This window comes from Morus notabilis, unplaced genomic scaffold, assembly GCF_000414095.1.
Source record: "Morus notabilis unplaced genomic scaffold, ASM41409v2 Scaffold409, whole genome shotgun sequence".
Taxonomy (NCBI): domain Eukaryota; kingdom Viridiplantae; phylum Streptophyta; class Magnoliopsida; order Rosales; family Moraceae; genus Morus; species Morus notabilis.
Genome location: NW_010357248.1, coordinates 210,095 through 236,751, shown reverse-complemented (window position 1 = coordinate 236,751; position 26,657 = coordinate 210,095). Strand labels below are relative to the sequence as shown.

The 26,657-nt window shown below is 35.0% G+C and overlaps 2 protein-coding genes across 2 annotated transcripts; both read left to right on the top strand.

The window, feature by feature from the left end:
* The first annotated feature begins 7,423 nt into the window (after window positions 1-7,423).
* Window positions 7,424-10,054, top strand: LOC21403790 (probable S-adenosylmethionine-dependent methyltransferase At5g38100). The gene is made up of 3 exons (XM_010089539.2): window positions 7,424-7,555; window positions 7,895-8,557; window positions 9,707-10,054. Exons 1-3 carry the CDS (start codon window positions 7,424-7,426, stop codon window positions 10,052-10,054), a joined length of 1,143 nt encoding a protein of 380 aa, XP_010087841.2.
* Window positions 10,055-18,775: 8,721 nt separating this feature from the next.
* Window positions 18,776-22,435, top strand: LOC21403789 (probable S-adenosylmethionine-dependent methyltransferase At5g38100). The gene is made up of 3 exons (XM_010089538.1): window positions 18,776-18,856; window positions 20,484-21,140; window positions 22,214-22,435. The coding sequence occupies exons 1-3, from the start codon at window positions 18,776-18,778 to the stop codon at window positions 22,433-22,435; spliced, it is 960 nt and encodes a 319-aa protein (XP_010087840.1).
* Window positions 22,436-26,657: the final 4,222 nt, after the last annotated feature.

Sequence of the window (26,657 nt, the reverse complement as noted above, 5' to 3'; positions counted from 1 at the left end):
CATTAGAGAGGTGTATAATAGCAAATGTTATGTTTAATGATTAACCTGTTATGTTTAATTAATGTTAATGTTACATTCAATAATTATCATGATATTTTTTTACTCTTGCACACTACAATAAAAATCGTTTTTAACGACTCATATTAGATGATGGTTTATAAGGAAGCTGTCGTCTAAACACTAATTAAAAATGTTGCATAAAAATTTCCCATATTTCTGATTCACGCTGTGATTAGATGACGATTTACTAGAAACTGTCATCTAAAGTGCCATATACAATGACATTTTTTCAAAAACTGTCGTCTAATACTCTTTTAGAACACCGAACTTCCTCATTTTGTGAAAATACACTTGAAAATCAAACAGTGGCCCGAACTACGATTTTCATTACATGTTTTGCCAATCTCTCCACCCAAACAGCACAACTGATTTGCCTTTCGTTCTATTGCCACTCCTTGTCGTTCGACGTTAAATCCACATTCTCCTCGAAGTAAATTTTATTAATCTCCTATTTTTTACATAAATTTCGATAAAATGTTATGACAAAATTAGTTTAGGTTTTATGATTTTGAGTAATATGGATGTTGGGTATTGTTCGCTAGTACAATACCACATTTAATGACGATTTATAATGGTTGTTAAAGGAAACAAAGATGGTTAGCAAAATCATCGTGATATCAAGAGTCGTTAAATTTCAATGACCTTTTACGGTTTCCCTCTTAAACGTCGTCTAATATTGTGGTGGGATGGCAATTTGGCTCGATGATGTCACCTTTAGATACAAGTATTTTATGACGGTTTTCTGTTTAAACCGCCGTTATATGTTTTGCATCATCAAAAGAATTTGTCCTACGGGTGGCCTATATCACAAGTGTTATTTAGCCTTATAATTCTCCACTTTTAGTCAATTATATAATTATAAATATTAATAATAATGTACAATAAAAAAATAACAAATAAATTACAAACTAACAAGATGAAATGAATTACTAACTACAATAGTACACAATGAATGTAGTTTCACATGATTAATATTATAACAACAACGGATAAATTAAATGTTCATAAAAGCACATATAAATACATGATCATTTTTTTCTCTTCATATTATTACATTTTTCTACACATGTCCATTCAACATCCAAATGGACTAAGTTAGAATCATCATCTTTAAAACCATCAATCTTGTAAACCGGTGGTAATCCTCTAGTAACCGATGGTATGTCATTGTAATCATTATCATCCCCTTCGCCATCACAAGTTGCTATTGGCTTCATTGAAATAACTAATGACAACTTCAAATCCTTAGTATCGGTTGTATAGAAAACTTATTTTGCTTGCATTGCCAAAATGAACCTGTAGCGCAGTCGATGAAAGTCTATAACTGTAGCGCCGTCACCATTAATCTTCACATTCTTATTGTTGGCCCAAGTGCACTTTAAAAGTGCCACTCGCAATCCACTATAGTTAAGTTCCCATATGTTCTCGACAAAACCATAGTAGGTCATTGTTCCTTATATAGGATTCTTGTCTTTTGTAGAGAAAACATGCATAGCATCGGCACAGAGACTAACACCTCTATTTGAGACCGGATGCTTCTCATCTCTTTTACGAGTGTAAAAGGTATAGCCATTTATTGAATATGACGTGTATCTCATGACCATAGACGATGACTCTCCGGCCAGCTTTAACAAGTCTTGTGAGACACCTTCACTTTGAGACTCGCGAACTTTAGAGTAAATGTGTGTCTTTATCTACTCTATAAATGTCTAGTTATGTTCATCTAGCAACCATTTCTCATTTCTTCCTCTTTCTAGGAATGTATCCTTTATTTCCCTTTTTATGCACTTCGATGTATGGATCAACCTCACGAGTATTGTGTAGAATGTAGAGACAAGCTTGTTCCCATGCTTCACGAGGAACCAAATAAGGCGTAGCGGCTGATTCACCTTTGGGTTCAATGTTTACCTTTGTAGGTAAACCTATTGCTTCTGCGTTAGAAATACTCCGAGCAAAATTCAACAGCTTCTTTGGCTATATAACTATCCACAATATAACCCTCCAGCCTATTTCGGTTCTTCACATAACCTTTTAGGACTTTCATGTATCTTTCAAAAGGGTACATCCACCTTAAGCACACCGGTCCACAAAATCTCACTTCGCGAACTAAGTGCACCGTTAGATGGATCATGATGTCAAAGAAGGATGGTGGAAAATACTTCTCAAGCATTCACAAGGTATTCACCAACTTTGATTGTATTGTATCCAACATCACTGGATCTACTACCTTCTAGCATATGGAGTTAAAGAAAAATCAAAACTTGATAAGTGCATATCTAACATCTTTTGTTAGAAGTCCACGAAGCAAGTGGCAACAATTGTTGTATTAGTGTGTGACAAGCATGTGTCTTCATTCCAACAAGCTACAAGTCTTTCATTGACACCATATTCTTGAAGTTGGAAGACTACCTTTCTGGAACTTTGATTGCAGCAAGCCACTCAGATAACTGTTTGTTCTCTTGTCTCAATAATGTATACTTAGCCAAATGTAAGTAAGTGCGAGAGCTTCTCCTTTTAGGACCCAAGTCACATATAATGTTTATCTACACGAGATCCAACCATGCTTTGAGACTGTCATTCATTTTACTGGGATGTCAAGCAGTGTGCCAACTATCGACTCACAGATATTTTTCTTAACATGCATGACATCCAAACAATAGTGAACGAACAGTGAACTCTAATATGGAAGCTCGAAGAAAATTGACTTCTTCTTCCAGATCTAGTCACAATATTATTATTTTTGTCATTCTTTTTCCTAAAAACAACTTTGGCATTCTTCACCATCTCAAATACTTGTTCCTTTATCAACAATTATGGAGGTGGTATTTCTTAATTATTACCATTAAATGCTTTTTTTATTCGTGGTATCGATGGTTTGTAGGCAAGAATATCCTATGACCATTGTAAACCGTTTTCTTTCCATGTTTCAACCGGAAAGAAGATGTCTCTGTTAAGCAAATGGGGCAACCTATGAAACTCTTAATTGAGTACCCAACTAGGTTTCTAAATGCAGGAAGCCATTAATGGTCCATATGAACATTGCACAGATTATGAAGGTCTCTTAACAGAAACCATCCTCAACTTGGATCCCTTTTTCCCGCAAACTCCTAAGCTCGTCGATCAACAGTGCCAAGTAGACACTAATGCCATTTTCTGGTTGATTAGGTCTTGAGATCAATAAGGTCAACATTACGAACTTCCGTTTCATGAACAAGTCTGGAGGAATATTGTAGTTTACTAGAATGACTGGCCATGTACTATGCTTGTTGCTCAAATTTCTATGTGGATTCATTCCATCAGCCGCTAAAGCAAGACGACATTTTTAGGCTATGCACTAAATTTGGGATACTTTGCATTAAATGTCTTCCGTTGTGGAGAGCAGACTATCATCGATCCTCTTATCATGATGGCAAATTAAATTTTTTGGATGACCCTCATTCTTATACAATCGCTTTAACCGTGGTTCTATTGGAATGTACTATAACACCTTTGTTAGCACTCATTTTCTTCCGTTTCTTATCTTTTTTCCACCTAGGCTCATGACACACCAGAGACTTATCAAAGTCTTCACACTCTTTCTAGTATAGAATGCAATTATTCGAGCATGTATGTATCTTCTCGTACTCCATCCCCATAGTGTTCAATGTCTTCCTAGTCTCATACATACTACTTGGCACTGGATTAGTATATGAAAGTGCATCGTTCAGAAATTCTAAAGGTTTCATGAAACTTACGTTGGAGCACCCACCTGACGCCTTCAAGTTCCACAATCTAATCGAACCGGACAATTTGATATACTTCTTACACCTATTATACCACGGTGTCTCCACCTCAGTCATCATCTTCTCAAACAACTCCAGTCGGTTCACAAATTCTTCCTCCAAATCATTTATCATTTCAACCATGTTACTACCATTTTTTCATGATCCATACAAGCATCCTCATTTCCTCTAACCATCGATGATAAAGTAGGAAGTACATCTTCACCATGCCATATCCATGTTTGAGAAGTCCAATCAATCCCATATCAGAACAAATGAAATCTAAGATCCTCTATTGATTGTTTCTTTATATTTCCACACTGTAAACATGAGTAATGAATCATATTTTTTCATGGTATTCTTTGCAAATGACACAAATTCTTCAACCCCTCTCTTATATTCATTACTCATCCTATTTGCAAACATCCATTTTCTATTCGTTGCTGCACAAAACCAAAATAACAAAATTACAAATCCCTAATTAAAAGAAATAATTTTATTAACAAATTTATATGTCAGTAACAACTAAAAAAAATCCAAACAAACACATTAATCATACACCATCAAAACAAACACAATCGCATAATCCAATGGGTACCAAATCACACTACCCAAAAAAAATTATTCAATAACTCATGCAAACTAACCTTAATTCAAAACACTTCCTATTCAATTTCACAAAAAAAAAAAACATTTGTTTTATTATTCAAAACCTAACTAAAACCTAAACTCAAATCCATTATCTAATTCAAATATTATGTTAACCTAAAAATACCTTACTTGATAGAGTTATGTCAAAGGGATGAGGATAGGACCATGGCGACACAGACTTGACGAGCGACGGCGAAACGCATCACGGCGGCGACAACAAGCAACATCGGGACTGAAGCGCGACGGAGACGGCAGAGGCGACGATGGTGATGGGCGCGGCTAAGCTGGGTTCACAGGTCGAAGGAAGAGAGAGAGAGAGAGAATGCATTTTCTAAAGTTAGAGGGAGAGGGAGCTGGGTGAAGTCGAGATTTAGAGCCCGTTTGGTTCATGGATTAGAACCATTTTCGATTTACGTGTGTTTTTTGTGAGAGAAAATACTGTAGCGAACCATGAACCATGATTCGAATCAGAGAACGAATCCTCTAACCAAACGAGATCTTAATTGAAAACAATCGTTTATTCTCTTATATCAGACGAAGGTTTTAGTAAAACCGTCGTCTAAATTCCAAAAAATTGGCACCTTCTTTTTTCATTTATATAGACGATAGTTTCTTGGAAAACTGTCGTCTATTAAGAGTCATAAAATAACATATTTTTTATAATGCTAATAGAAGGAAAAGTAAATACCGATAAAAATGTATATGATTTATTGTTTACGGGAATAAATCAAGTAAATTGTTAATTTACCAAAGTTGATCATAGGTTACAAGGAAAATTGGATTCATAAGGTAAATACTGGATTTACCAAATTTAGTGATGGCGTAAATTCTGAATGGGCCATTCGATATTTCATAAATTGCATCAGGAAATTGCGAAGGTGATCGTACGATGGAGATCCCAATCCCATGGCCATGGCGATCATACATTTAGCGAGAGTGGGAGGAGATCAACGGAGAAAGATCCGACTTTGATAGTGTGTTGGATCACCCCAAGGCATTTTTTCCCAATTTTCATTAGGTCTATTATCGTTGCAAGATTTGGACAAAAAAAAATGTGATTTTTTTTTTTGAAATGGCCAATGGAGAAGACATAGGTCCCGTTCATTTCACCGATTTGAGTTTTGCTGCAGTAAAAAGCTATCAGAAATAGAACTTTTTTTACTATAGTAAAAAATTTTCACATAAAGTCACATCTCAATTCGAATTAAAAACTTGAATTAATGAACTAAACGAGCCCAAAATTAAAAACACATACATTCAGAGAGAAAAAGACAAATGTGCAAGAGAGAGGGAGAGAGAAAGGCGCATGAGGAGAGAGATTGAGAGCCAAGATTTACGGTTTTCAAACTTTGAGGATTTTTTCTAAATTTAAAAATTGCTATTTATTTGTAATTAAAAATAAGGATAAAATGAGAAAATTTTAACAAATACATTCTTTTTAAGAATATTGCTATTTACTAACTAATTAAAATAATTATGTTATTTATTATTTCAAGTTTTTCAAATATGCTATATATTACAATTACCGATTGACCCTATTTACTACAAAAGTTTAGTAAATGCCTAAAAGGCAATTAGATTTTTTATATACCATCATTAAATAGTAAGTACACGTTAGGAAGAGAATCAATAATCTTTATTTTTATGATCTTACTTTTGTTTCCAATTTAAAGAAAAGACACCAAAAAGATTAAATTATAAAAAATATCCACAAAATAAAAAAAAAGCAAAATACTTAAAAGATAAAAAATTGAAGATAAAAAGATAAAGAAGGAAAAAAAAGCAAAAAAAAAAAAAAAAAGAGAAAAGGAGAGTCTGCCACGCGGCACTGTCAAAGAGGAGTACCATAATATGAGAATTTAGCTCTTTTATGTATGATTAGATCTCATTATATCAGAGGCACATTAGCATAGCATACTTCTCCGGTTCGAACTGGGGTTCGAAACTAAACTTCTCCTTAAGAGGATAGATGAGGCGATTCAGGTGAGATCCAATGTAGATCTAACTTTCTATTCACTCGTGGGATCCGGGCGGTCTGGGAGAGACCACCACGGGTCCTTTCTTCTCGAGAATTCATACATCCCTTATCAGTATATGGATAGCTATCTCTCGAGCACAGGTTTAGGTTTGGCTTAATGGGAAAATAAAACGGAAACGAGTTGGTAAACCTAAGGATATTCGATACACGAGTTTATTGTTTGTTTGTTATGTAACCAACATCATGTGCCAAGACAAGCCAAAAGCATCGAGGCTATCCGAGTTTGATGAGGTTAATTACACGTCTATGTGTTTTATCTCAAAAAGCTGTCTCTATTATATCACGGATTTTCTTGTTCTGTTCAAAGAGTTGGTCATAATTTGAAAAAGTTTATGAAGATCAGGAAGTGATCATTTGCTACATTTTTAAATTTGAGATCCATATTGAGTCAAATACAGACTATAATACAGGGTGTTTTTAAAATGAATTCATAATCGTTCAAGTAAAATTTTTAAATGCTTAGACACAACGTAAAACTCTTCACCTCTATTAGTTGTTACAACTGATAAATAATTTAATATTTGTTATTGAATGCATTTAATTGCCAACCATTATGCTACTTAGTGTTATCTTGTGATCCTCAAGCCTCTTCCTTTAAATCGAGAATAAATGCTTAGACACACAGGTACTCGGATGCTCAGACACTCAAACGCTCGGAACTTGGACACTCAGATGCTCAGATGCTCAAACACTTGTATGCTCGGGGTGCTTCGACGCCACCCGACCCATTAGTGTTCAGACTTTGCTCAAGCCACGTGGAATAATGCCATGTCATAAATATATTATTATAACAAAGCCCATCCAACACCTAATATTGTAATTGCAATCCTTCAACTCAATCACTAATATTTTTTAAAAAGATTGACTTGTATGATAGTATGTCATAGTACTGTTATAAATAATGACCTTAGTCATGGTGTCCCCTAGTGTAAGAAAGCTCTCAGAGAGAAAGATGGAAGAAGAAGAAAGGGGCAAATTATCTTTAGCATATCCAATGAACAGTGGAGATGGCCCCTACAGCTATGCCAACACCTCCGTTTCTCAGGTATACACATTTTTTTCCCCATGTCTTTGCAACAACAAAAGTTCGAAGGCGGATTTTTTATGAAAAAGGAGAAACTTTCCCCGTACAAAATTTTGAAGGCAGATTAAGGGTCTGTTTAGTTCATTAATTTAAATTTTTAATTTAAATTGAGTTGTGACTTTATATGATAATTTATTACTGTAACAAAAAAGTTAGATATGACTGTTTCTGAAAAATTTTTACTGTAACAAAACTCAAATTTTAAATTTAAATAGGTGAAATGAACGATGCCTAATTTATTTGAGTTGACTATTTATTGTTGCAAGTCATATTTCAAATAATTGATTGTACTTTTTGCAGAGAGTGGTCATAGATTTTACTAAAGAACTTGTGCAAAAGGAAGTTGCAGAAAAGCTTGACATAGGATTTAGTAGTACGAGTCCTCCAAAAGCCTTTTCCATTGCAGATTTAGGTTGCTCTGTTGGGCCAAATACATTCAGTGCAGTGGAAAACATCATTGAAGCTGTGGAGTTGAAGTTCGAATCCGAAGGCCTCGCTTCCAAAATTCCAGAATTCCAAGTTTTCTTCAATGACCATACCTCAAATGATTTCAACATGCTCTTCAAGAACATTCCTCCAATCCGGCGATATTACGCTGCCGGAGTTCCCGGTTCTTTCTACAGTCGCATATTTCCGGAGGCTTCTCTCCACTTTGTTCATTCTTCTTTTTCCATCCACTGGCTTTCTCAAGTGCCAAAAGAAGTAATAGACAAAAGCTCTCCTGCTTGGAACAAAGGGCGAGTTTATTACTCGAATTCTCCTGATGAAGTTATCAAGGCTTATAAAGCTCAATACGAGAAGGACATGGAAGAGCTTTTGCAAGCCAGGGCACAAGAGGTTGTTTGTGGAGGATTGATGGTGTTTATCATTCTGGGCATCGCCAATGGAGTTAATCCTTTTGAAGCAGGAGGAAATAGGGGTTTTGACCTTATAGGATCTTGCCTAATGGACATGGTTAAAAAGGTACATAACTATTATTACCAAAAGGTTAAAAAGGTACATAAATATTTAATCAGAGAAATGAAAAACGCATTTTAATAATTTTTTATTTTTGTTTTTTCCTCTCTCAAGTAGAGAGAAAAAGAGAGACATTAATGAGTTTTTTTTATACTGAAAATAATCTCTTGATAAAACTACAAAACACATTTTTAAAAATAATTTCTGTCTCAGACATTTTCATTGGAGTATAAATTGTACTTGCTTCGAAAAATCAAACCAAAAGGTTTATTATTTTGATCATGAACCAATTAATTATCTCAAATAAGCCAATCAAAATCTTATAAATCGGTAGTCACACACGTAGTGGAGGTGATTATTTGGTGCCTGCAAATTAACATATTTTATAAATAATTTGTGAAGTGTGAAAACTTATTTGTTAACATTAGAGGCAGTTTATAATATTTTTAATGATAACAGCTACTAATTTAATTTATCTCTTCTTGGACAAGCACAAGAAAATTATTCACGTACTTTTGGCCTCGTGTGAAAGCCACTGTCTCGTACGTAAGCTATTGAAATTATGGTTCGGAAGATAACAAGGACTATGATTTAAAAATACTTTCACGGCCGGCTAAATATAATTTATGGCTGCTTTTGTAGTTAATATTCCTTTATGTCGATAACAAATACGTGCGCAAAATTGGAACTTATGGAAAGCTTGATTTGGACCCCCTGTTTATATGTGTTAATATTATGAGCGCGTTTAGAATTCGTTCCAAAATGTTTTATTTTTTGTATGAAAATAAAAATGAAAACGTTTTAAATCTCAGACAGAAATCATTTTTGAAAATGCGTTTGGTAGTTTTATCTAGAGATTGTTTTTAGTGTAAAAAAATCTATTAATGTCTCTCTTTCTCTCTCTCTGCTCGAGAGAGGATAAAATGAAAATAAAAAATAAAAAACGATTAAAAGTCATTTTTTTTTCTCTCTCATTTTACACTAAACAAAAAATCGTTTTCATTTCCCTTTTTTATATTTATTGCGCCAAACGCCGTTTTAGAAACGTTTTAATTTTTTCTTTCTTAAAAAACGCAAAAATTAAAAACAGCATCAATTCTAAACACGGCCTATGTTTTTATAGTTTACTTAACTCGTCCTTCGTCAATCTTGTAGGGAATAGTTAGTGAGGAGAAAGTGGACTCCTTCAACATACCAACTTATTTGATGACACCTCAAGAATTTGAAGCCGCCGTGAAGCGAAATGGAAGTTTTAGCGCAGAGAGAATAGAAGTTCTTCCCCATGTGAAGGTAAATGGTGCTTCTCTTAATGCCCACCAACTTACGTACTGTGTGAGATCTACTCTTGGCCAACTGATCAAGCAGGAATTTGGAGAAGAGATTGTGGATGAGCTTTTTGACTTGTATCTTAAGAAACTAGAAGAGATAGATCCAAGCTCTATCGCTGAAGCGGAGAAAACAATCAGCTTTCTTGCTGTGCTTAAACGCAAACCATCGCAATAGAACAAGCTGTTTCGTTGCTCTGAAAAGATTCGACAGTATTATTTATCCTTGGCTTCATGATCAGGAGTATGTTGCAATATTACTTGAGCAATTCACCTACAAGATGCACTTGCGCCTACACTAGGGATGCATAATTAGCCTTTTAATTCATCGCTTGCTTGTTGTTTCGATAACTACGATCTTGTATGTCAAGTCTGAAAGGCATATTATTTAAACGCTTTTGTAAGATCTGATTGACCGTAAAACCTTTGTTGTTGACACAAAATCACTAAAAATAACCTTGTTACAAGAATATAATAGCACAGTAAAATAATAACACAATGATATGGTTATTTAACGTGGCCAAAAGCCCCTTCAAAAAGAATACAATAACTAATCACACCAGATAAGTGGAAGAATCCGAAATCGATTCCAACCCTTGCCATTAAGCAACAATGGCGGATCTCCAATGACCGGCACCAAATACTAATAGGCAAACTCAGTTGCTTATGTGTGTAACCTGAAAACAAATAATATAAATATCTTTTCCCAATTCTACCGTGCCCACCCTTTTTAGCAGACCTCTATATTACAACTTGTCCCATTATTCAACATATAACCAAATACTAATTGCCTAATTAAGACTACTAATCGTACCTTTGTACCAAACACGAATAATCACTACACACAACTTTCGACCACACCTTTTTAAAAAGTTTTTATTTATTTATTTTTATTTATTTTTTTATAACAAAAATATTCCATCAGTGGTATTAGAGCTGCTTTCGGTTTTCTATCGGGCGTAGAAGAAATCTCTCATATTATAAACCAATCACGAATGGACGACTGCTCTTCCGTTCCTCTTCCAATTTTCCATGGAGAAAATTATGATTTTTGGTCCATTAAAATGACGACCTATTTTCGCTCCCAAAATCTGCGGAAAATTGAAGAGGGATTCAATGTTCTAGAAGACATATCCACCTTTTCAGCTAATCAAAAGAAGGTGCTCAAAGAAAACAAACAAAAGGATTCTCAAATATTAAGGGCCCGTTTAGTTTGCTGATTTGAGTTTTTAATTCGAGTTGAGATAAACTTTATGTAAGAGCTTTTACTGTAACAAAAAAGTTAGATGTGACTGTTTCTGAGAGCTTTTTACTGTAACAAAACTCGAATAGGTGAAATGAACAAAGCCTAAAAAGGTACCAAAAAGTATGCACCGTCAAATTGTAGACTCATAGAATAGATTTTGAAAATATTAAAATGAAGGGTAATGAGACCGCAAATTAATTTATTCTAGAATAAAAGAAATAGTTAATCAAATGAGAGCCTATGGTGAAAAATTTTTCTGACAAGAAAATTGTTGAGAAGATACTAATTTCTTGTACAAAAATATGATGCAATATCTTTGCAATTGAAGCAACTAAAGAATTTGGGCACAGTGCCAAAATTGTAAAAAATTTGGGCACGTTGAAAATAATTGCCGTTTAAAGAAAAATCATCAATCTAATTTCTTAGAAGAGAAAAATGATGAAAATTATCTCTTCTGCAAAGCTACATTAGACGAAAAGAAAGATGCCCGGTACCTAGAGAGTGGTTGTAGTAACCACATGACAAAAAATGAAGGCATTTTCTGTAGTCTTGATTTATTGGCGTTTGGTTCATAGATTCAAACCATGTGATTAGAATCATTTTCAATTTATGTGTATTTTTTATGAGAAAAAATATTGTAGCGAATCACGAATTATGATTCGAATCAAGAAACGAATCTAGATACCAAACGGAGCTGTCACAAAAGTCAAAATTGGCAATGGTGACTTCATGGAGGCAACAGGCAAAGGGACCATTGCTATTGACACAAGAAAGGACAAGAAATACATCAATGATGTACTCTTATCCCAGCATAGATCAGAACCTGCTCAGGGTGGGTCAAATGATGGAGAAGGAGTACTCTTTGCATATAGAAGGAGGTTCTTGCACAATCTAGCTATGATAAGCAAGACAAATCCCTTGAAATTGCAAAAATTAAATTGAGGGAAATTAGATGTTTTTGTTGAGAGCGGTGTCTTAAAAATATGATATGTAATAAAATATTTATTATTTATTTAATAAAAGAGTTTATTTACTATTTTATGTGCATATATTATTGAATATTTTAAATATTAATATAATTAAAAATTTTGTAATTATTTATTTGACTATAAATATTGTATATAAGTGTTATATGCGAGAGGATAATATTTAAGGATAATAATAAAAATGATGTTCGTAATGATTTTAATTAAAATTTGAAATCTTTAATTTTAAAACATTACTAATACATGTCATCCCCATTTAGAATGGAGCGGTGTTATCTGCACTGTTAATATGACGATATATTAAATGAGTGTATTACGCATAATGAGATTATATGGAACCGAGACAGAGACACAATATGAATTTCTGAGAATTTCTGATAATTTCTGTTAAGTATAGAAATTCTAAATGAGTCTACTAATGGTCACATATAGAATGATTTTAATCCTAAGTTATTAGCAGACTCCTATTTATGGATTTGTGTCTTTTGATTTACTCGGTACGAATTATAAGATACTGAATTCTATTTCATGTAAATAGTTGGGATCGCTAATATACGAGATGAAATCCATTTCTTCATGAGAAAGAAGCATATAAATAATTCTCTTGAGGGTTGATTTGGTACTTGGATTAGTAGAATCTCTGATTCATGAATTTATTTTATGAATCACTATCCATTAGAGAATCAATGGTATTTAAGGATAAAGACATAATTAGAGAGGTTTATGGATTTCACCTAGCTCTAATTATGAATTATTTATGGGGATTGATCTATATGTAATGATTATATTAAATGGACACTTCATTACTTGAAAGTAAATTTATATCTATATTTACGAGAGTATAATTCAAAATTTATAGTGGAGTAACATTAGAATTAATAGAATTAATTAATTAATTAAAGAGTTTTAATCAATTAATTTTATTAAAGCTTAAAATTATAAAAATTAAAGTTACAAATTAAAGTTTAAGGGATATTTTCTAATAAGGGCTATATTTAGGAGGAACCCGTGTAATTTGTCTAAAAAATAAGCTAATGACTTTTTCATTTTGGTAGAACTTTCAAATAAGGTGGCTTACTGGGATTGGAATATTTGGATAGGGGATCCGCATCTTGAAGCACTGATTCGAGAAGCAAAAGACATTTCGCGTCCTTTTGACTACCACAATATTTTATTGAATTTTTGTTCAATTAGTCATCAGATATACTGTCAAAATTTTATCCTTAAAATAACCATTACTTTATGTGGCTGTTTGATAAATATGATTACCGTTAAAATAATGCCGAATTTTGCATCGCCTGGTATTGATTTTCTCAAAGGGAATTAATGCCGAATTTTGTAATATAGTCAATAATTACTTAATTTGTAAAAAGACTTTTTAGTAATAGTCAATGATTACTTAATTTGTAAAATGATTTTTTTAATAATTACATTGATAATATTGTTATTCTTAATTTTAATATACAGTGAAAAGAAAAGAAGTTATTTTTCATTATACAATTTAAAGTTAAGTAAACACTTAAAAATAAATCAATACTACTTATTCTTATTAATTTTCTTTTCTTTCCGATCCTATTACCTTTCACATTAGATTCATTTTCATATATTATTACCAACTTGATAGAATTCGTTTTGTAGAAAAGTATTAGAGAAAAAGATTGAGGAAGAATCTCATATTCTCATTAACCTTCAGAAGATTACAACGGAAGGAATATAAAGAGCTAAATAGGAAAGCTCACATATCCAAGACTGATAGAGCAAAACAGAATATGCCAGCTGGCATAGCGAAATAGTAAAGGAAAAATATTCAGGTTTATGAAAACTATTATTCCTAAAATCCTAATACTCCCCCTCAAGATGGAGAATATAAATTTTGGATTCCTATCTTGCCCAAAAGAAGGTGAAACTGTGAAGGATGCAATGCTTTAGTGAGCAGATCCGCTAGTTGATTTTGAGTGGAGACATGCATGGTTATGATGATCCCATCCTGCATCTTCTCACGCACGAGATGACAGTCTATCTCTATATGTTTTGTACGCTCATGATAGACGGGATTGGCTGCAATGTGAAGCGCGGCTTGATTGTCACAGTAAAGCAAAGCCGGGCCATGATGTTGAACATGCAACTCGCAAAGAAGACAGAGCAACCACACAATCTCACAAGTAGTGTTAGTCATAGAGCGATATTCAGCTTCAGCTGAAGATCGAGAAACAACTTGCTGTTTCTTGGACCTCCAAGACACAAGAGAAGAACCAAGGAATACACAGTATCCAGTGAGGGAACGCCGTGTATCGGGACATGTACCCCAATCAGCATCCGCAAATGCTTTGAGCTGGATTGTTCAGTTTGAAGGAAAAAAAAGACCTTGGCCCGGAGTCTTCTTGATGTACTGCAGAATACGGAGGGCTGCTTGAAGATGTGGAGCACGAGGAGTAGCCAAGAATTGGCTGAGACGGTTAACTGAGTAGCTGAGATTAGGCCTTGTGATGGTGAGGTATATCAACTTCCCAATCAAGCGGCGGTAGCTAGTGGGATCAGGTAGCAACTCACCTTCAGAGGCTGACAATTTGAGGTTTGGATCCATAGGGATAGAGGATGGTTTACATCCTAGATACCCCACATCAGAAAGTAGCTCCAGAGCATATTTGCGCTGGCAAATGGAAATTCCAGCGACTGAACGAGCAACCTCCAAACCCAGAAAATACTTTAGAACTCCTAAATCTTTCATCTTAAACCGCTTACCAAGTGCAGACTTGAGATCATCCACGGATGCTTGATCATTACTTGTGATGATAATATCATCTACATACACCAAAAGTGCCATAAAGGTTGTCCATGTGACTTAATGAACAGAGAGTGATCACAAGTAGATTGAGTGAAGCCTTCCTCAAGCAAAACAGTGGAGAATTTGTGAAACCATTGCCTAGATGCCTGTCGCAGCCCATATATGGATTTATGAAGGCGACAAACTGCATTAGAGGGTAAATACTCCCCTTGTCGACAAGGATATCCAAGAGGGAGAGCCATATAAATTTCCTCTGTGAGGTCACCATAGAGGAAGGCATTGGTGACATCCAATTGAGTGAGAGACCAGCCCGAAATGGCAGCCAATGAGAGTAAAACTTTTACAATAACAAGCTTAGCCACAGGGGAAAAAGTGTCAAGGAAATCAATACCTTCTTATTGTGTAAACCCTTTGGCCACCAGACGAGCTTTATGTCGTTCCACAGTACCATCCGCGTGAAATTTAGTTTTGTACACCCACTTACAGCCCACAGAGTGTTTGCCAGGAGGAAGAGGAACACCGGACCAGGTTCCATTACTTTCCAAGGCCTGCAGCTCCACGTTCATGGCATCACGCCATCAGAATCTCAAAGGCTTGGGAAAAAGACACAGGCTCAGTATGGGAGGAAATAGACAAGATGTAGTGACGATAGGGAGAAGATAACCTGTGGTAATTGAGGCAGGCAGAGATAGGATAGGAAGTGGAGACGGAAGAGGGGACATTTGCAACAGAGGAGGAATTGGCAGCCAAGGAACAATGGTAATCTTTCAGGTAGGATGGTGGTTTAGAGACACGATGGGGACGAGATAAAGGGGAGGTAGAAGTAGGAGTAGAGGGGCCAGATGGAGAAGGTGGACTGGAGGGAACCTGAGTATGGTGTGAAGGTGGTATACTGGAAATAGGAGTAGGCAGGACACGGTCACTGAAAAAGTCATGGAGGACATGGCCGGGTTGTGTTTGATTAAAAGGGAAGATGGTCTCATGAAAGGTAACATTCCTAGTGATGTAGGTTTTATTACTTTCTAAGTCTAGCAGCTTGTAACCCTTGTATCCAAAGGGGTAGCCTAAAAACACAGAGGCGCGAGCACGGGAAGAGAACTTTGTACGCTGACTAGGAAGAGTGGAACCATAACAAAGACAACCGAAAGTCCTCAAATGAGCATAGGATGGTTTTTTGTTGTTTAAAAGTTCAAAAGGGGTTTTGTTGGATAACAAAGGGGATGGTATGCGATTAATTAAAAAACCTGCTGTTAAGACACATTCACCCCAATAACAAAGAGGAACACAAGATTGGAAAAGTAAAGCACGAGCCACATTGAGGATGTGCTGGTGTTTACGTTCAACCACCGAATTTTGTTCCGGCGTGTCAATGCAAGAATGGTACGGAATGATCCCTTTGGAACGAAAAAAATCAATAAAGGCTAACTCAGGTGCATTGTCAGAACGAACAGACTTGATTGTGAGACCATATTGAGTTTGAATAAGAGTGTAGAAATTAGGAAAAACAGTGAAAACATCAGACTTGGCTCGTAAAAGGTAAAGCCAAGTAGCACGAGTGCAATCATCGACTATAGTGAGAAAATACTTGTGACCAGCAAGTGTTTCAACATTAAAAGGGCCCCAAATGTCAATGTGAACTAAATCAAAAGGTTTTGCAGATATATTATTGTGAGAAATAAATGGAAGCCGTTTTTGCTTAGCCAAATGACAGATACGACAGTGTGAAGATAAATGAGAAAGTGAGCCAGGAATTTGTAATTCATTATGAAGAGTCTGAATTTTAACATGCGAGGGGTATCCAAGGCGATAATGCCATACATCAGTTTTGGAAACTACAGAACAAGAAAACAGAGAATTACAAACTGGTGTCCCTAGTTAAAAAAAGTAAAGGTTGTCGTGGCGTCTACCCTTCCCGTCAAGCCCCGAGTGAGGTCCTGGATGATGCACGAATGAGATAGGAAATTAACACAACAGTTATGGCTGATGGTGAGTGCATTGACGCTCAGAAGATTAAAGGAAAACAGGGGAACAAAAAGAACATTATGTAAGACCAGAGAATTGGATAATCGAACAGTGCCGACCCGATTGATGTGAACTTTGTGACCATTAGGAAGAGTGATGGTTGTGTTATTGTGCACTGGTATGGAATTTGTAAACATCGAAAGTGAACTACATACGTGATGTGTGGCACCAGTATCAATTACCCAAGTGTTGGAAGGAATAGTCGGATGAGATATAGAGAGAGCAGAAGAAAAATTACCATGGATGTGTGAAATGGAGGGTGCTATGAACGAAGGAGATTCAGAGGAGGTAGTACTGTGAACGTGAAGCTACGAGCTGAGATAAGTAATCAATTGTTGCATCTGATCAGAGGAGAGCTGCCCAGAAGACGTGATTGAGGCAGGTAGAGGTGGCTGGCGAGGCAGTGGAGAAAAGGCAGTTGTAATGGCAGCTGTTGGTGCAGAAAAAGGAACCCTAGGGTTCTCAGAGGCAGGAGTGGAATGAAATGTGGATTGAAGAGAGTTCTGATGGGCTTGGGCCCTGGGCTTGGGCTTGTAACCCGGTGGGAAACCATGCAGCCTATAGCACCGATCCACTGAGTGCCCTGTGAGACCACAATGCGAACAGATGGGCCGCTCTCGCCGAGGTTTGTGCTGTGAGGGGGATGCAGATGCCAGAGGTGCCACCGGAGTTGGCAGTAGGGGCGGAGAAGAGGAAGAAACGTTGAAGGCCAAAGAATCTGCCGGAGCTGAAGAACCCGGACCAATGGAACGTTGCCTTTCTTCTTGGACAACAAGATTAAACACCTTCGCCACAGGAGGCAATGGGTCAAGCTTCAGAATCTGACCTCTGGTTGCAGCATAGGATTCATTGAGCCCCATCAAAAATTGCATGACATACTCCTGTTGTTGATAGTCCATCCAAGCCTTCATCCCCCCACATTGGCAAACAGGCACTGGCTGAAAGTTTTTAAGTTCATCCCAAAGGATTTTCAGCCGAGTGTAGTATGTATTAATGTCCATCGAACCTTGAGATAAACTTTGGAGCTGCTGTTTGATCTGGAAAATTCATGGGGCATTACTCTGACGCAATCTTTCATGGAGATCTGACCAGACTGCGTGGGCACTATCTAGATAAAGGAGACTATCTTCTATCTCCTTTGAGACGGCATTAAGAAGCCAGGATGTAACCATACTGTTACATCGATACCATATATTGGCTGAAGGAGCTTCTGGGTTTGGCTGCCGAAGAGTGCCATCAACAAAACCGAGTTTGTTTTTGGCATTGAGCGCCATAAGCATCGCACGACTCCAAGTATTGTAGTTTGGGCTGGTGAGAACATGAGAAACCAGGGTCATACCAGGATGGTCGCCACTGTGAAGAAAAAACGGACTGTGAATATTGTCCATTGGAGCTGGATCTGGAACAGATGCCGTAGCAAAGGATGAGGGAGGAGTGAGTGGCTGAAACTGATTGTTGTTGTTGTTGTTGTTCTGCCCTCCACGAGTCATTCTCAAAAAAAGGAGGAAGACGAAGAAGAAGAAGAAGGAGCAACATAAGGGTATTGCTCTGATACCATATTAGAGAAAAAGATTGAGGAAGAATCTCATATTCTCATTAACCTTAAGAAGATTGCAACGGAAGGAATATATAGAGCTAAATAGGAAAGCTCGCATATCCCAAGACTGATAGAGCAAAACAGAAAAACAAAACAGAATATGCCAGCTGGCATAGCAAACTAGTAAAGGAAAAATATTCAAGTTTATGAAAACTATTATTCCTAAAATCCTAATAAAAAGTCATAGCGATCAAATCCGTGTATATAAAGACCTATGGTGAGTAGATTTTGTTCAACATAGAGTAACAGGCAGAATTAGAAAGATGGCAGAAGCAGAAGGGAAAGCATATACAATGAACGGAGGAAGCGGTCTTTATAGCTATAGCAAGAACTCTGATTTTCAGGTTAACTCAAATGTCACATCTTTTTTTTTTTCTTTTTTGTTTGTTTTCCTAGTTTCTTTTTTTCTTCATCCGAACATAATCTGTGGAGTGTTATATTGTCGTGAGAGTATAAAAAGATCCAATGGGGACTTCCTTCCTTTCGTCCCACTTCGTTTATGATTCTGGTTTTTTTTTTTCCTTGGCCGCCCCGTACTTTTCTCATTTGCGTCTTTAGTCCCTAGTATTTGTTTTTCTTCTGACCCTTATTTAATCCTATTATCATCTTAGTCCCACTTTTTTATTTATTTATTTTTTGTCTTTATTTATTTATTTATTTTTTTGTCTTTGTTCCTTTTGTTTTTTTGTTTTTTCCCCGGATCCTCCTTTCTTTTATATTTGGTTCTTTAGTCCCTCCATTTTTATTTTTTCTCTCACTCTTTTATTTGGTAGGAGGGATGGAGAAGAGGAATAATAGAGAGTGTTGGAAGATGGAGAATGTGAAGAATAGAGAACATTATAATAATTCTTTATGTTATTTGGTAGGAGGTAGGGAGAGTTAAAAAGATATATGATAGTATTTTATTTAATTACTATATTGTTCATTTTACAATTTGTTAATAATTACTTTTAAAGGGTAAAAAAGTTATTTATTTTTTAATTTTTGGGTGAATTGGTAGGATCATTTTATCAATAGAAAGATACAAAATGGTAGGCCGGTGAGAGTGTTTCTCCCTCATTCTCTTCTCTCCATCCTCTTCTCCGTACCAAACAAGAAATTCACTCTCTCTCCACTCCTCTCGCTCCCTCCTACCAAACATACCTATATTTAATCTTATCATTTCACCATTATATATTCTTTTTTCTTTATGTTCCTTTTTTTTCGTTTTTTTTTTTTTTGCTTTTCTTCCTTTTTTTTTGAGTCCTCCTTCCCCTTTTCATTTGCTTCTTTAATCCCTCAATTTTTTTTTTGTCTCACTCTTATTTAATCTTATCATTTGTCCCTGCTATACATTCTTATTTATTTCCTTCTTTCAAATATGATCCTCATAAATATTTTTTCTCCTAGTTGTTCTAGTGAAATAATTTTTTTGGTATTAATTGTGTATTAACTAACAACTAACTAAGATTTCAGTTATAAAAAAAATAAAAGCAATAACACAATAATTAAAACATAATACAATGATCGGACTTACAAAATTAACCCCATAGTAAGTGGCTTCAACTAGTTAATGATAAAAGAAAAGAGGGTTTTTAGGTAAGTTTTTAGATAAATATTCAACTAAGAGACAAAACAGCCAAATGAAAGAAAAAGTTAATTAGAAAATATATGGCAGCCAACATCCCACAATGTTTTCACACAACACAAGCAAAAAATATGTAATTCTCTAGACTTTAAACAATCTATTTGCCTCTTTGGAGTCTGAAATGCAGAGAGAGCATACTAACCATTACAATAGAAAAGCATGATCCGAGCATATCTTATATCCAATGCCAAAATTTTATTTTACTTTTCAAACTAAACCGTCATATCAAACATATTACTTTTCATATTTTTGCACAAAATAATGCATTAACATTTGCATTTGCACCTGATATGATCGTTTTGAGGAATAGGATATATTTGATAACCCAATTTTTTAAATTGTAGAGAGAAGCTATAGATGCTGAAAGAGAACACATCAACAAGGCAATTGCTGTGGAACTTGACATCGATATCATTTCATCTTCAAACACCTTCCGTATTGCTGATTTGGGGTGCGCCGCTGGGCCTAACACATTCCTAGCAGTGCAAAACATAATTGATGCTGTAGAAATAAAGTATCAAAACCAGGGAAAAAGTTCTCAATGTCCTGAGTTTCATATATTCTTCAACGATCATGCTGCAAACGATTTCAACCCGCTTTTCGTCAGTCTCCCGCCAAAAAGGCGATACTTTGCCGCGGGTGTGCCAGGATCTTTCCAAGATCGATTATTTCCGAGGGCCTTCCTTCACTTTGTGCACTCCTCATATTCTGTCCAAATTCTTTCTAGAGTGCCAAAAGAGGTTGAGAACAAGAGATCACCTGCTTGGAACAAAGGCAGGATCCACTACTCAAACTCTACAGATGAAGTTGTCAAGGCTTACACAGCTCAATATGCCAAGGACATGGAAAACTTTCTCAAACACAGAGCAGAGGAGATTGTCCACGGAGGACTAATGGCCTTTATCATTCCTGGCCGACCTGACGGGCGTCCTCATTCGGAAGTTTTTGCCAACAAATCTTGTGAACTTTTGGGATCATGCCTCATGGACATGGCAAACAAGGTAATGAAAATTTATTGTATATGCTATGTTGGAAAATCTTTTTTTATTTCAAATATAGAAAAAATACACAACGTACCCTAGAGTTTTACTAAACATAACGTTCGCAATGTATAACTTGTTTGTTTCGACGGTTTGAACCACGGTTCAAAACTTTTTGCTAAACTGCTCTCTTCCGCAAAAAAAAAAAAAAAAAAAAAAAAAATATTTGTTCAAAACTATTAACTAGACGGGCTATTATCTAGGTTCTGAAAAAGTCAAGGTTTCTCATAAGTTTTTTAAAAGAGTAGTAAACAATACTTCCCTTTGACAAGCCAACTTATCAATAATCGCATAACTCTGAGCATTTAAGACTATCTAAATTTTGATTAACTAAAAAGTTAAATGAATAAACTCTGAGATTTATAGGAAAAAAAAAAAAATCCAAATAAGGTTTTGGTGCATCCTGGATTATAAGCATTTGGTAATTTGAACTCTAAATTGTTAATTTTGGTACATAAGGCCATAATTTTTTAATTTTGTTGTAATTGTGGCCCAACATCTAACAGACGCCCATTTATTGACAAAAATTGCACTAGAAATTTGAACAAATGCACACCAAATTTTTCTGGGTTGACAAGTTGGATTATGAACTTTAATTTTAACATTTCGGACCCTAAGCAGTCCATTAGTTGATGTCCGTTATTGATTGAACTACACTGCCAAAGGTTATCAAATTTGGGTCTTGAACACCAAAATTAAAGTTTAGGGTGTAACATGCAAATGATGTTAAGTTAAGAGTGCATAAGTGTAATTTGAACAATTGAAAAGCACGATATATATATATATATAAAATTAAAAAAAAGACTTACATCTATTGTGCAAAAATTAACTCAGTGGATAGCAAAAGTTAACTTTGAAAAAATATTTTCAAGTAGCTTGCGGATTTAGAGACTGGCTCAATGCATGAATGTTCTTATACTCATGAAATTACAAATTGCAATATTGAGAACATTAATTTACATTCTTTCAAATTTGAGATCCTATATAGTTTCTTACAAGTTCCATCTGCTTTTTCTTACATGTTCTATCTGCAGGGTAAGATCAGTAGTGAGAAGGTAGATTCTTTAAACTTCCCACTATATTTTGCATCTCCCCAAGAAGTTGAAACAGCAGTGAGACAAAACGGATGTTTCAGCATCGAAATGATGGAGATCGTACCCCAAGAAAAGCCTCAACTCAAAGCGTTTACTTCTAGCATGAGATCTGGCTCAGAGAATACCATAAAGAAGCATTTTGGAGAGGAGATTTTAGATTAGCTATTTGATTTATTACACAAGAAATTCGAGGAAAATTCATTCTCCGTCTTTGAACCACAAAATTCAATTAATCTGTTTGTTTTGCTCAAACGCGTCAGCAATTGAACTGAGTACTAAGTCCTGCCTGAAAAGTAAATAAAAAAGAGAAGTAATATACTACTTGTATTTGTTAGTATGTGGTTGAGTCCATCTGTTGTAGGACTATAGAATCTCTTGTTTTGATTTGCTTGCAGTAATTTGTTGGAATGACTTTTCTTTTCAAATATTCAGTCAACTACCTTCTCATTCTTTGGTATAATAATATACTTTGTCAAAAACTGTTAACATAAGCAAGATTAGACAAGGTAAAATGTAATGTCAGAATGAATAAGCAATTATATGTTGAAATTTTTTAGTCAGGAAAGAAATGTTCATACAATCGTAGATTCAGATTGAAATTACGTGATTAGTGAATAGGCAATCCATAATTTGTTTTCTAATATTACCTGATTTTGTATAATCCTTTCCAATGTTTCCCCCACGATCCAAACCTCATAGAAATCACAATCACTAGGCCTACTATAGAGCCTAATCAATGCAGAGCTTGTAATGACAATTTCACCCACAAACCCCGCAGGCCTTGATCCCTAGCGGGGCGGGTTATACCTGATTTTTGTTTCCTGGGTCCCCCGTTACGGGTTCGGATGTCCTTCAAAATTAACTCGTGTAATTGTGCATATAATTTAATATGTTGCCATACTAGACTTTCCTTTATTCATTTAGAAGCAAAAACAATAAAGGCATTACTCTTACCTTTATTACTACTCTTCACTCCCCCACTTCCCCCTTTCTGTATTTTTTTTTTCTTGAATTATTGTAAATGGGTTAACGGGTGATTCGCAAGTTGCCTGAACCCGTGACGCCTCCCTTAACGGTAAATTGGTGCAAGGACGGGACGGGACGAGGCCTTCACAAAACGGTGCCGGTTGTGGGAAAGGTCAACCTGCCCCATTGCCATCCCTTTGAATTTCATTCAGCCATAAATTGCGATTATCTTTTTCTTCTTCCCAAGCAAACTATAAAGGGTCAATGAATGAATGCCTTTTCTACAATTTGTGGAGTTTTCAAAGTGGTTGAGAACTATTATCGCCGGCAATTCATCTAGCTTTCAGCTGAAGATTTGAGAATATCATCTAGCTTCTTTTTTTTTTTTTTAATCTCCTAGGAACAATTCTTCTAGTTTTGTCAACCCATATCTTACCCAATGCAGTTTTATTTATTCTTTATTTTCTCTGGAAATCTACATAAGGTGAAATGGGGTTCTTCTAAACAAGCTGCCAAGTATTCTTTCTCAAGTAACCATGTCCTCAAGATTTCACAGCGAAGCACCCCCAGATTATAAACTTACAAGAGAAATGTTTTTTATTCAATATTTGAGGGGGAAATTATGCTGGGTGGAAAATTATGTTGGGTGATCTTTTTTAACCACCTCTTTTCATAAATGACCGAACTTTTTTTATTTTACGAAAATAGCATTTTTAAATGAGCCAGTGGTTGACCTATGGACCATAATCAATCTGTGATTTTCTGATTCATTATTAATTTATCAATGGTTTATAATTAATAAACATGTAATTTATTGATTAAAATTGATTAATTATGAATTAATTTTGATTAATTATTAACTAATGTTGATTAATAATAAAAAATAATTGAGTTAATCAGTGATAAATTAGAGTTAATCATAATTGATTGTTAAGTCAATCAAGAATTGACTACTAAGTCAATCAATAATTGACCACTAAGTTAATGAGAACGGCCATTTCACAATTTTGTAAAACTTCGGCCATTTATGAAAAACATCCTCCAAAAAAGGTCATTTGTGTTGAAATCCCTATTTGAGGGTTATAATTCCACGATGATCCATGACTAAAACATGTGAGGGCTTTTTATCATTCTCGACCCTCAAAATATTTAGAGTGAAGAAGAAAAATAACCCTCAATGTAGGAGCAGCGCTCAAGAGACGCGAAGAACGCCGACGCAACGTAGGTGGCCACAACCAGTTCGCCATTCTGTTGATCTTTTTCGCACGTGCTCGTGCCTTAGTTCTCCATGGAAGAGAGAGAGAGAGAGACAGGGGGGCTCGGAAGAGAAGAGAAGAGAGATGGGAGAAGATAAACAGCACTGTTAATTAGGAATTGAAAAAATAGGAAATAGATTCTAAAGAAAAAGGAGACTAATTCCACGAAATTAAATTTCAGAATTAATGTGTTTACTAATAATATATCTAGGAATTAAGTTACCAAAACATATTATGTTGTTTAGTTATATAAAAATTTTAAAAAAAAAAGAATATAATAAATGTGCTTGCAAAATACTCTTCTATTAAGTGAATAACTAACTTAATAGGATAAAGTTGATAAATAAATAAATTAGTTCTTATTTATTAGAGAAAAAAAAATTAAATTCTGTAAATAGAAAGTGAGATATAAATTCCCACTTATTAAGAAACTCGTGTCTTGAAATTTTCATTTTAGGAGGGAGCCTAGTGATAGAGAATTGGGTGAAATCATGGAGCTTTTGGTTATTTGGAGCGCCTTCAGTTCCCGCTAAAGTAAACACTTTTAATTGGCTGCTTGTGTCACTAATGATTTGTTGCAAAGGAGAAAGCGATATCTGCATCTATCTCCTAGCTGGTGTGGTTTTTGCAGAAACACTAATGAGACAGGTAATCATCGTTTCCTTCACTGTCCTTTCTCGATGAGCATTTGGTATCGTGTTTTAGAGAAGTTTAGAGTTGTTTGGGCAGTCCCTAACAGAATCTCAGAGTTATTTGGCAGTGACTTTCTATTTGGAAGATCAAAGAATATAAAGAGATTGTGGAATGTTGCCGTACTTATTGTTACATGCACTCTGCGATTAGAAAGGAATAATCGTGTCTTTGAGGACGCTTGAGGAAACTTTACCGAAGTTTGGGATAGAATCATTTACTGGGTTGCTGCTTTATGGTTGTCTCAGTCTAAAAATTTTAATGGGGTTTCATTCTCAGATTTGTTAGGGGATGGGACATTATTTTGAGCCCTAAATTTTTTAGGCTTAGTGTCGGGCTGGTTTGACCCTTTCTCTTTTAGGGATAAGCCGACCCAGTTCAAACATCATGTTTTTAAAGATTTTTTTTTAAATGCCTTATAAAATTTCGGGTCTGGTCGGACTGGGCCGACCCTCTCTCTTTTAGGGCCGCCTGACTCAAAATTTCTCCAATCTGGGCCAGACAGCTCAAACTTACACTTCTACTTTCTACATACCCTTGTTATTCTAAAATTACCCCAAACTATTTTCATAGGATTTTAATTCTTTATCATTTTTCTTTTTACACCCACTATTTTATTTTAATATTATCATTTATATATTTTTCTATTTTTTAGTTGAAGCTTTAGGCATGACTTTTTTTTTTTGTATAGGAAGAAAATTATTAAAATATATTTTTTAGAAAATATAAAGGACACTCAAAAATATAAAATGGAAAGTAATATAATCAAAAAACAAAAAAGATAAATTAAAAATAAGGCAACAAAGTTATTATATTATTGAGGTATGATTAAAAATACAAAATAAAAAAGAATGAAAAACAAATATATAGACGAGCATAACAAGCATAAAAAAAGAACAAAATGAAAAAAAAAATCAATTCTATTTTATAAGAAATGAAAAAAATAAAACAAAATGATTTGCCCTTTTAAAAAAAATAGAAATATAAAAAACATTAACACAAAATGAAGAAAAGAAAAGGCAAAAGAACAATCATCATAGAAGAAATAGCAAAGAAAATTTAACATACCTCTATGTGACTTTTTTGGAATTGCTATTGAATGGAAAAAAAAAATTAAAGTTTTATCATAGATTTTAAAATAGCAATTGTTTGTAATTTGAGAATATGACATGAAGGGGAAAAAATAACATATCATTATTTTTCATAATAAAATTTAATTATGTAATTAAGTGTGACGACCCTCCTAAGTGGCCGTCATTGTAGCTGAATTTTAACTTGTACTTACTGAAATTTCTTAAAATTTGCGGAATGTTTTTTTGTTTTTTGTTTTTAAAGAAAGTCTTATAGTAAGCATAAGATACAAATTGCTTTCTTAATCAAAATGTTCAAACCTTAACATGTCTGTTTCTCAAAGCATATAAATATATGTATATGTATATATCTACTCTTTAAGCCTTACTTACTAATAGCCA

Excerpts from the sequence above, each read along its gene's own strand:
- LOC21403790 (XM_010089539.2), top strand. The coding sequence starts at position 7,424 with ATGGTGTCCCCTAGTGTAAGAAAGCTCTCAGAGAGAAAGATGGAAGAA. Across the intron at positions 7,556-7,894 it reads CCAACACCTCCGTTTCTCAG|AGAGTGGTCATAGATTTTAC; the intron begins GTATACACATTT and ends TACTTTTTGCAG. Across the intron at positions 8,558-9,706 it reads TAATGGACATGGTTAAAAAG|GGAATAGTTAGTGAGGAGAA; the intron begins GTACATAACTAT and ends TCAATCTTGTAG.
- LOC21403789 (XM_010089538.1), top strand. The coding sequence starts at position 18,776 with ATGGCAGAAGCAGAAGGGAAAGCATATACAATGAACGGAGGAAGCGGT. Across the intron at positions 18,857-20,483 it reads GCAAGAACTCTGATTTTCAG|AGAGAAGCTATAGATGCTGA; the intron begins GTTAACTCAAAT and ends TTTAAATTGTAG. Across the intron at positions 21,141-22,213 it reads TCATGGACATGGCAAACAAG|GGTAAGATCAGTAGTGAGAA; the intron begins GTAATGAAAATT and ends TTCTATCTGCAG.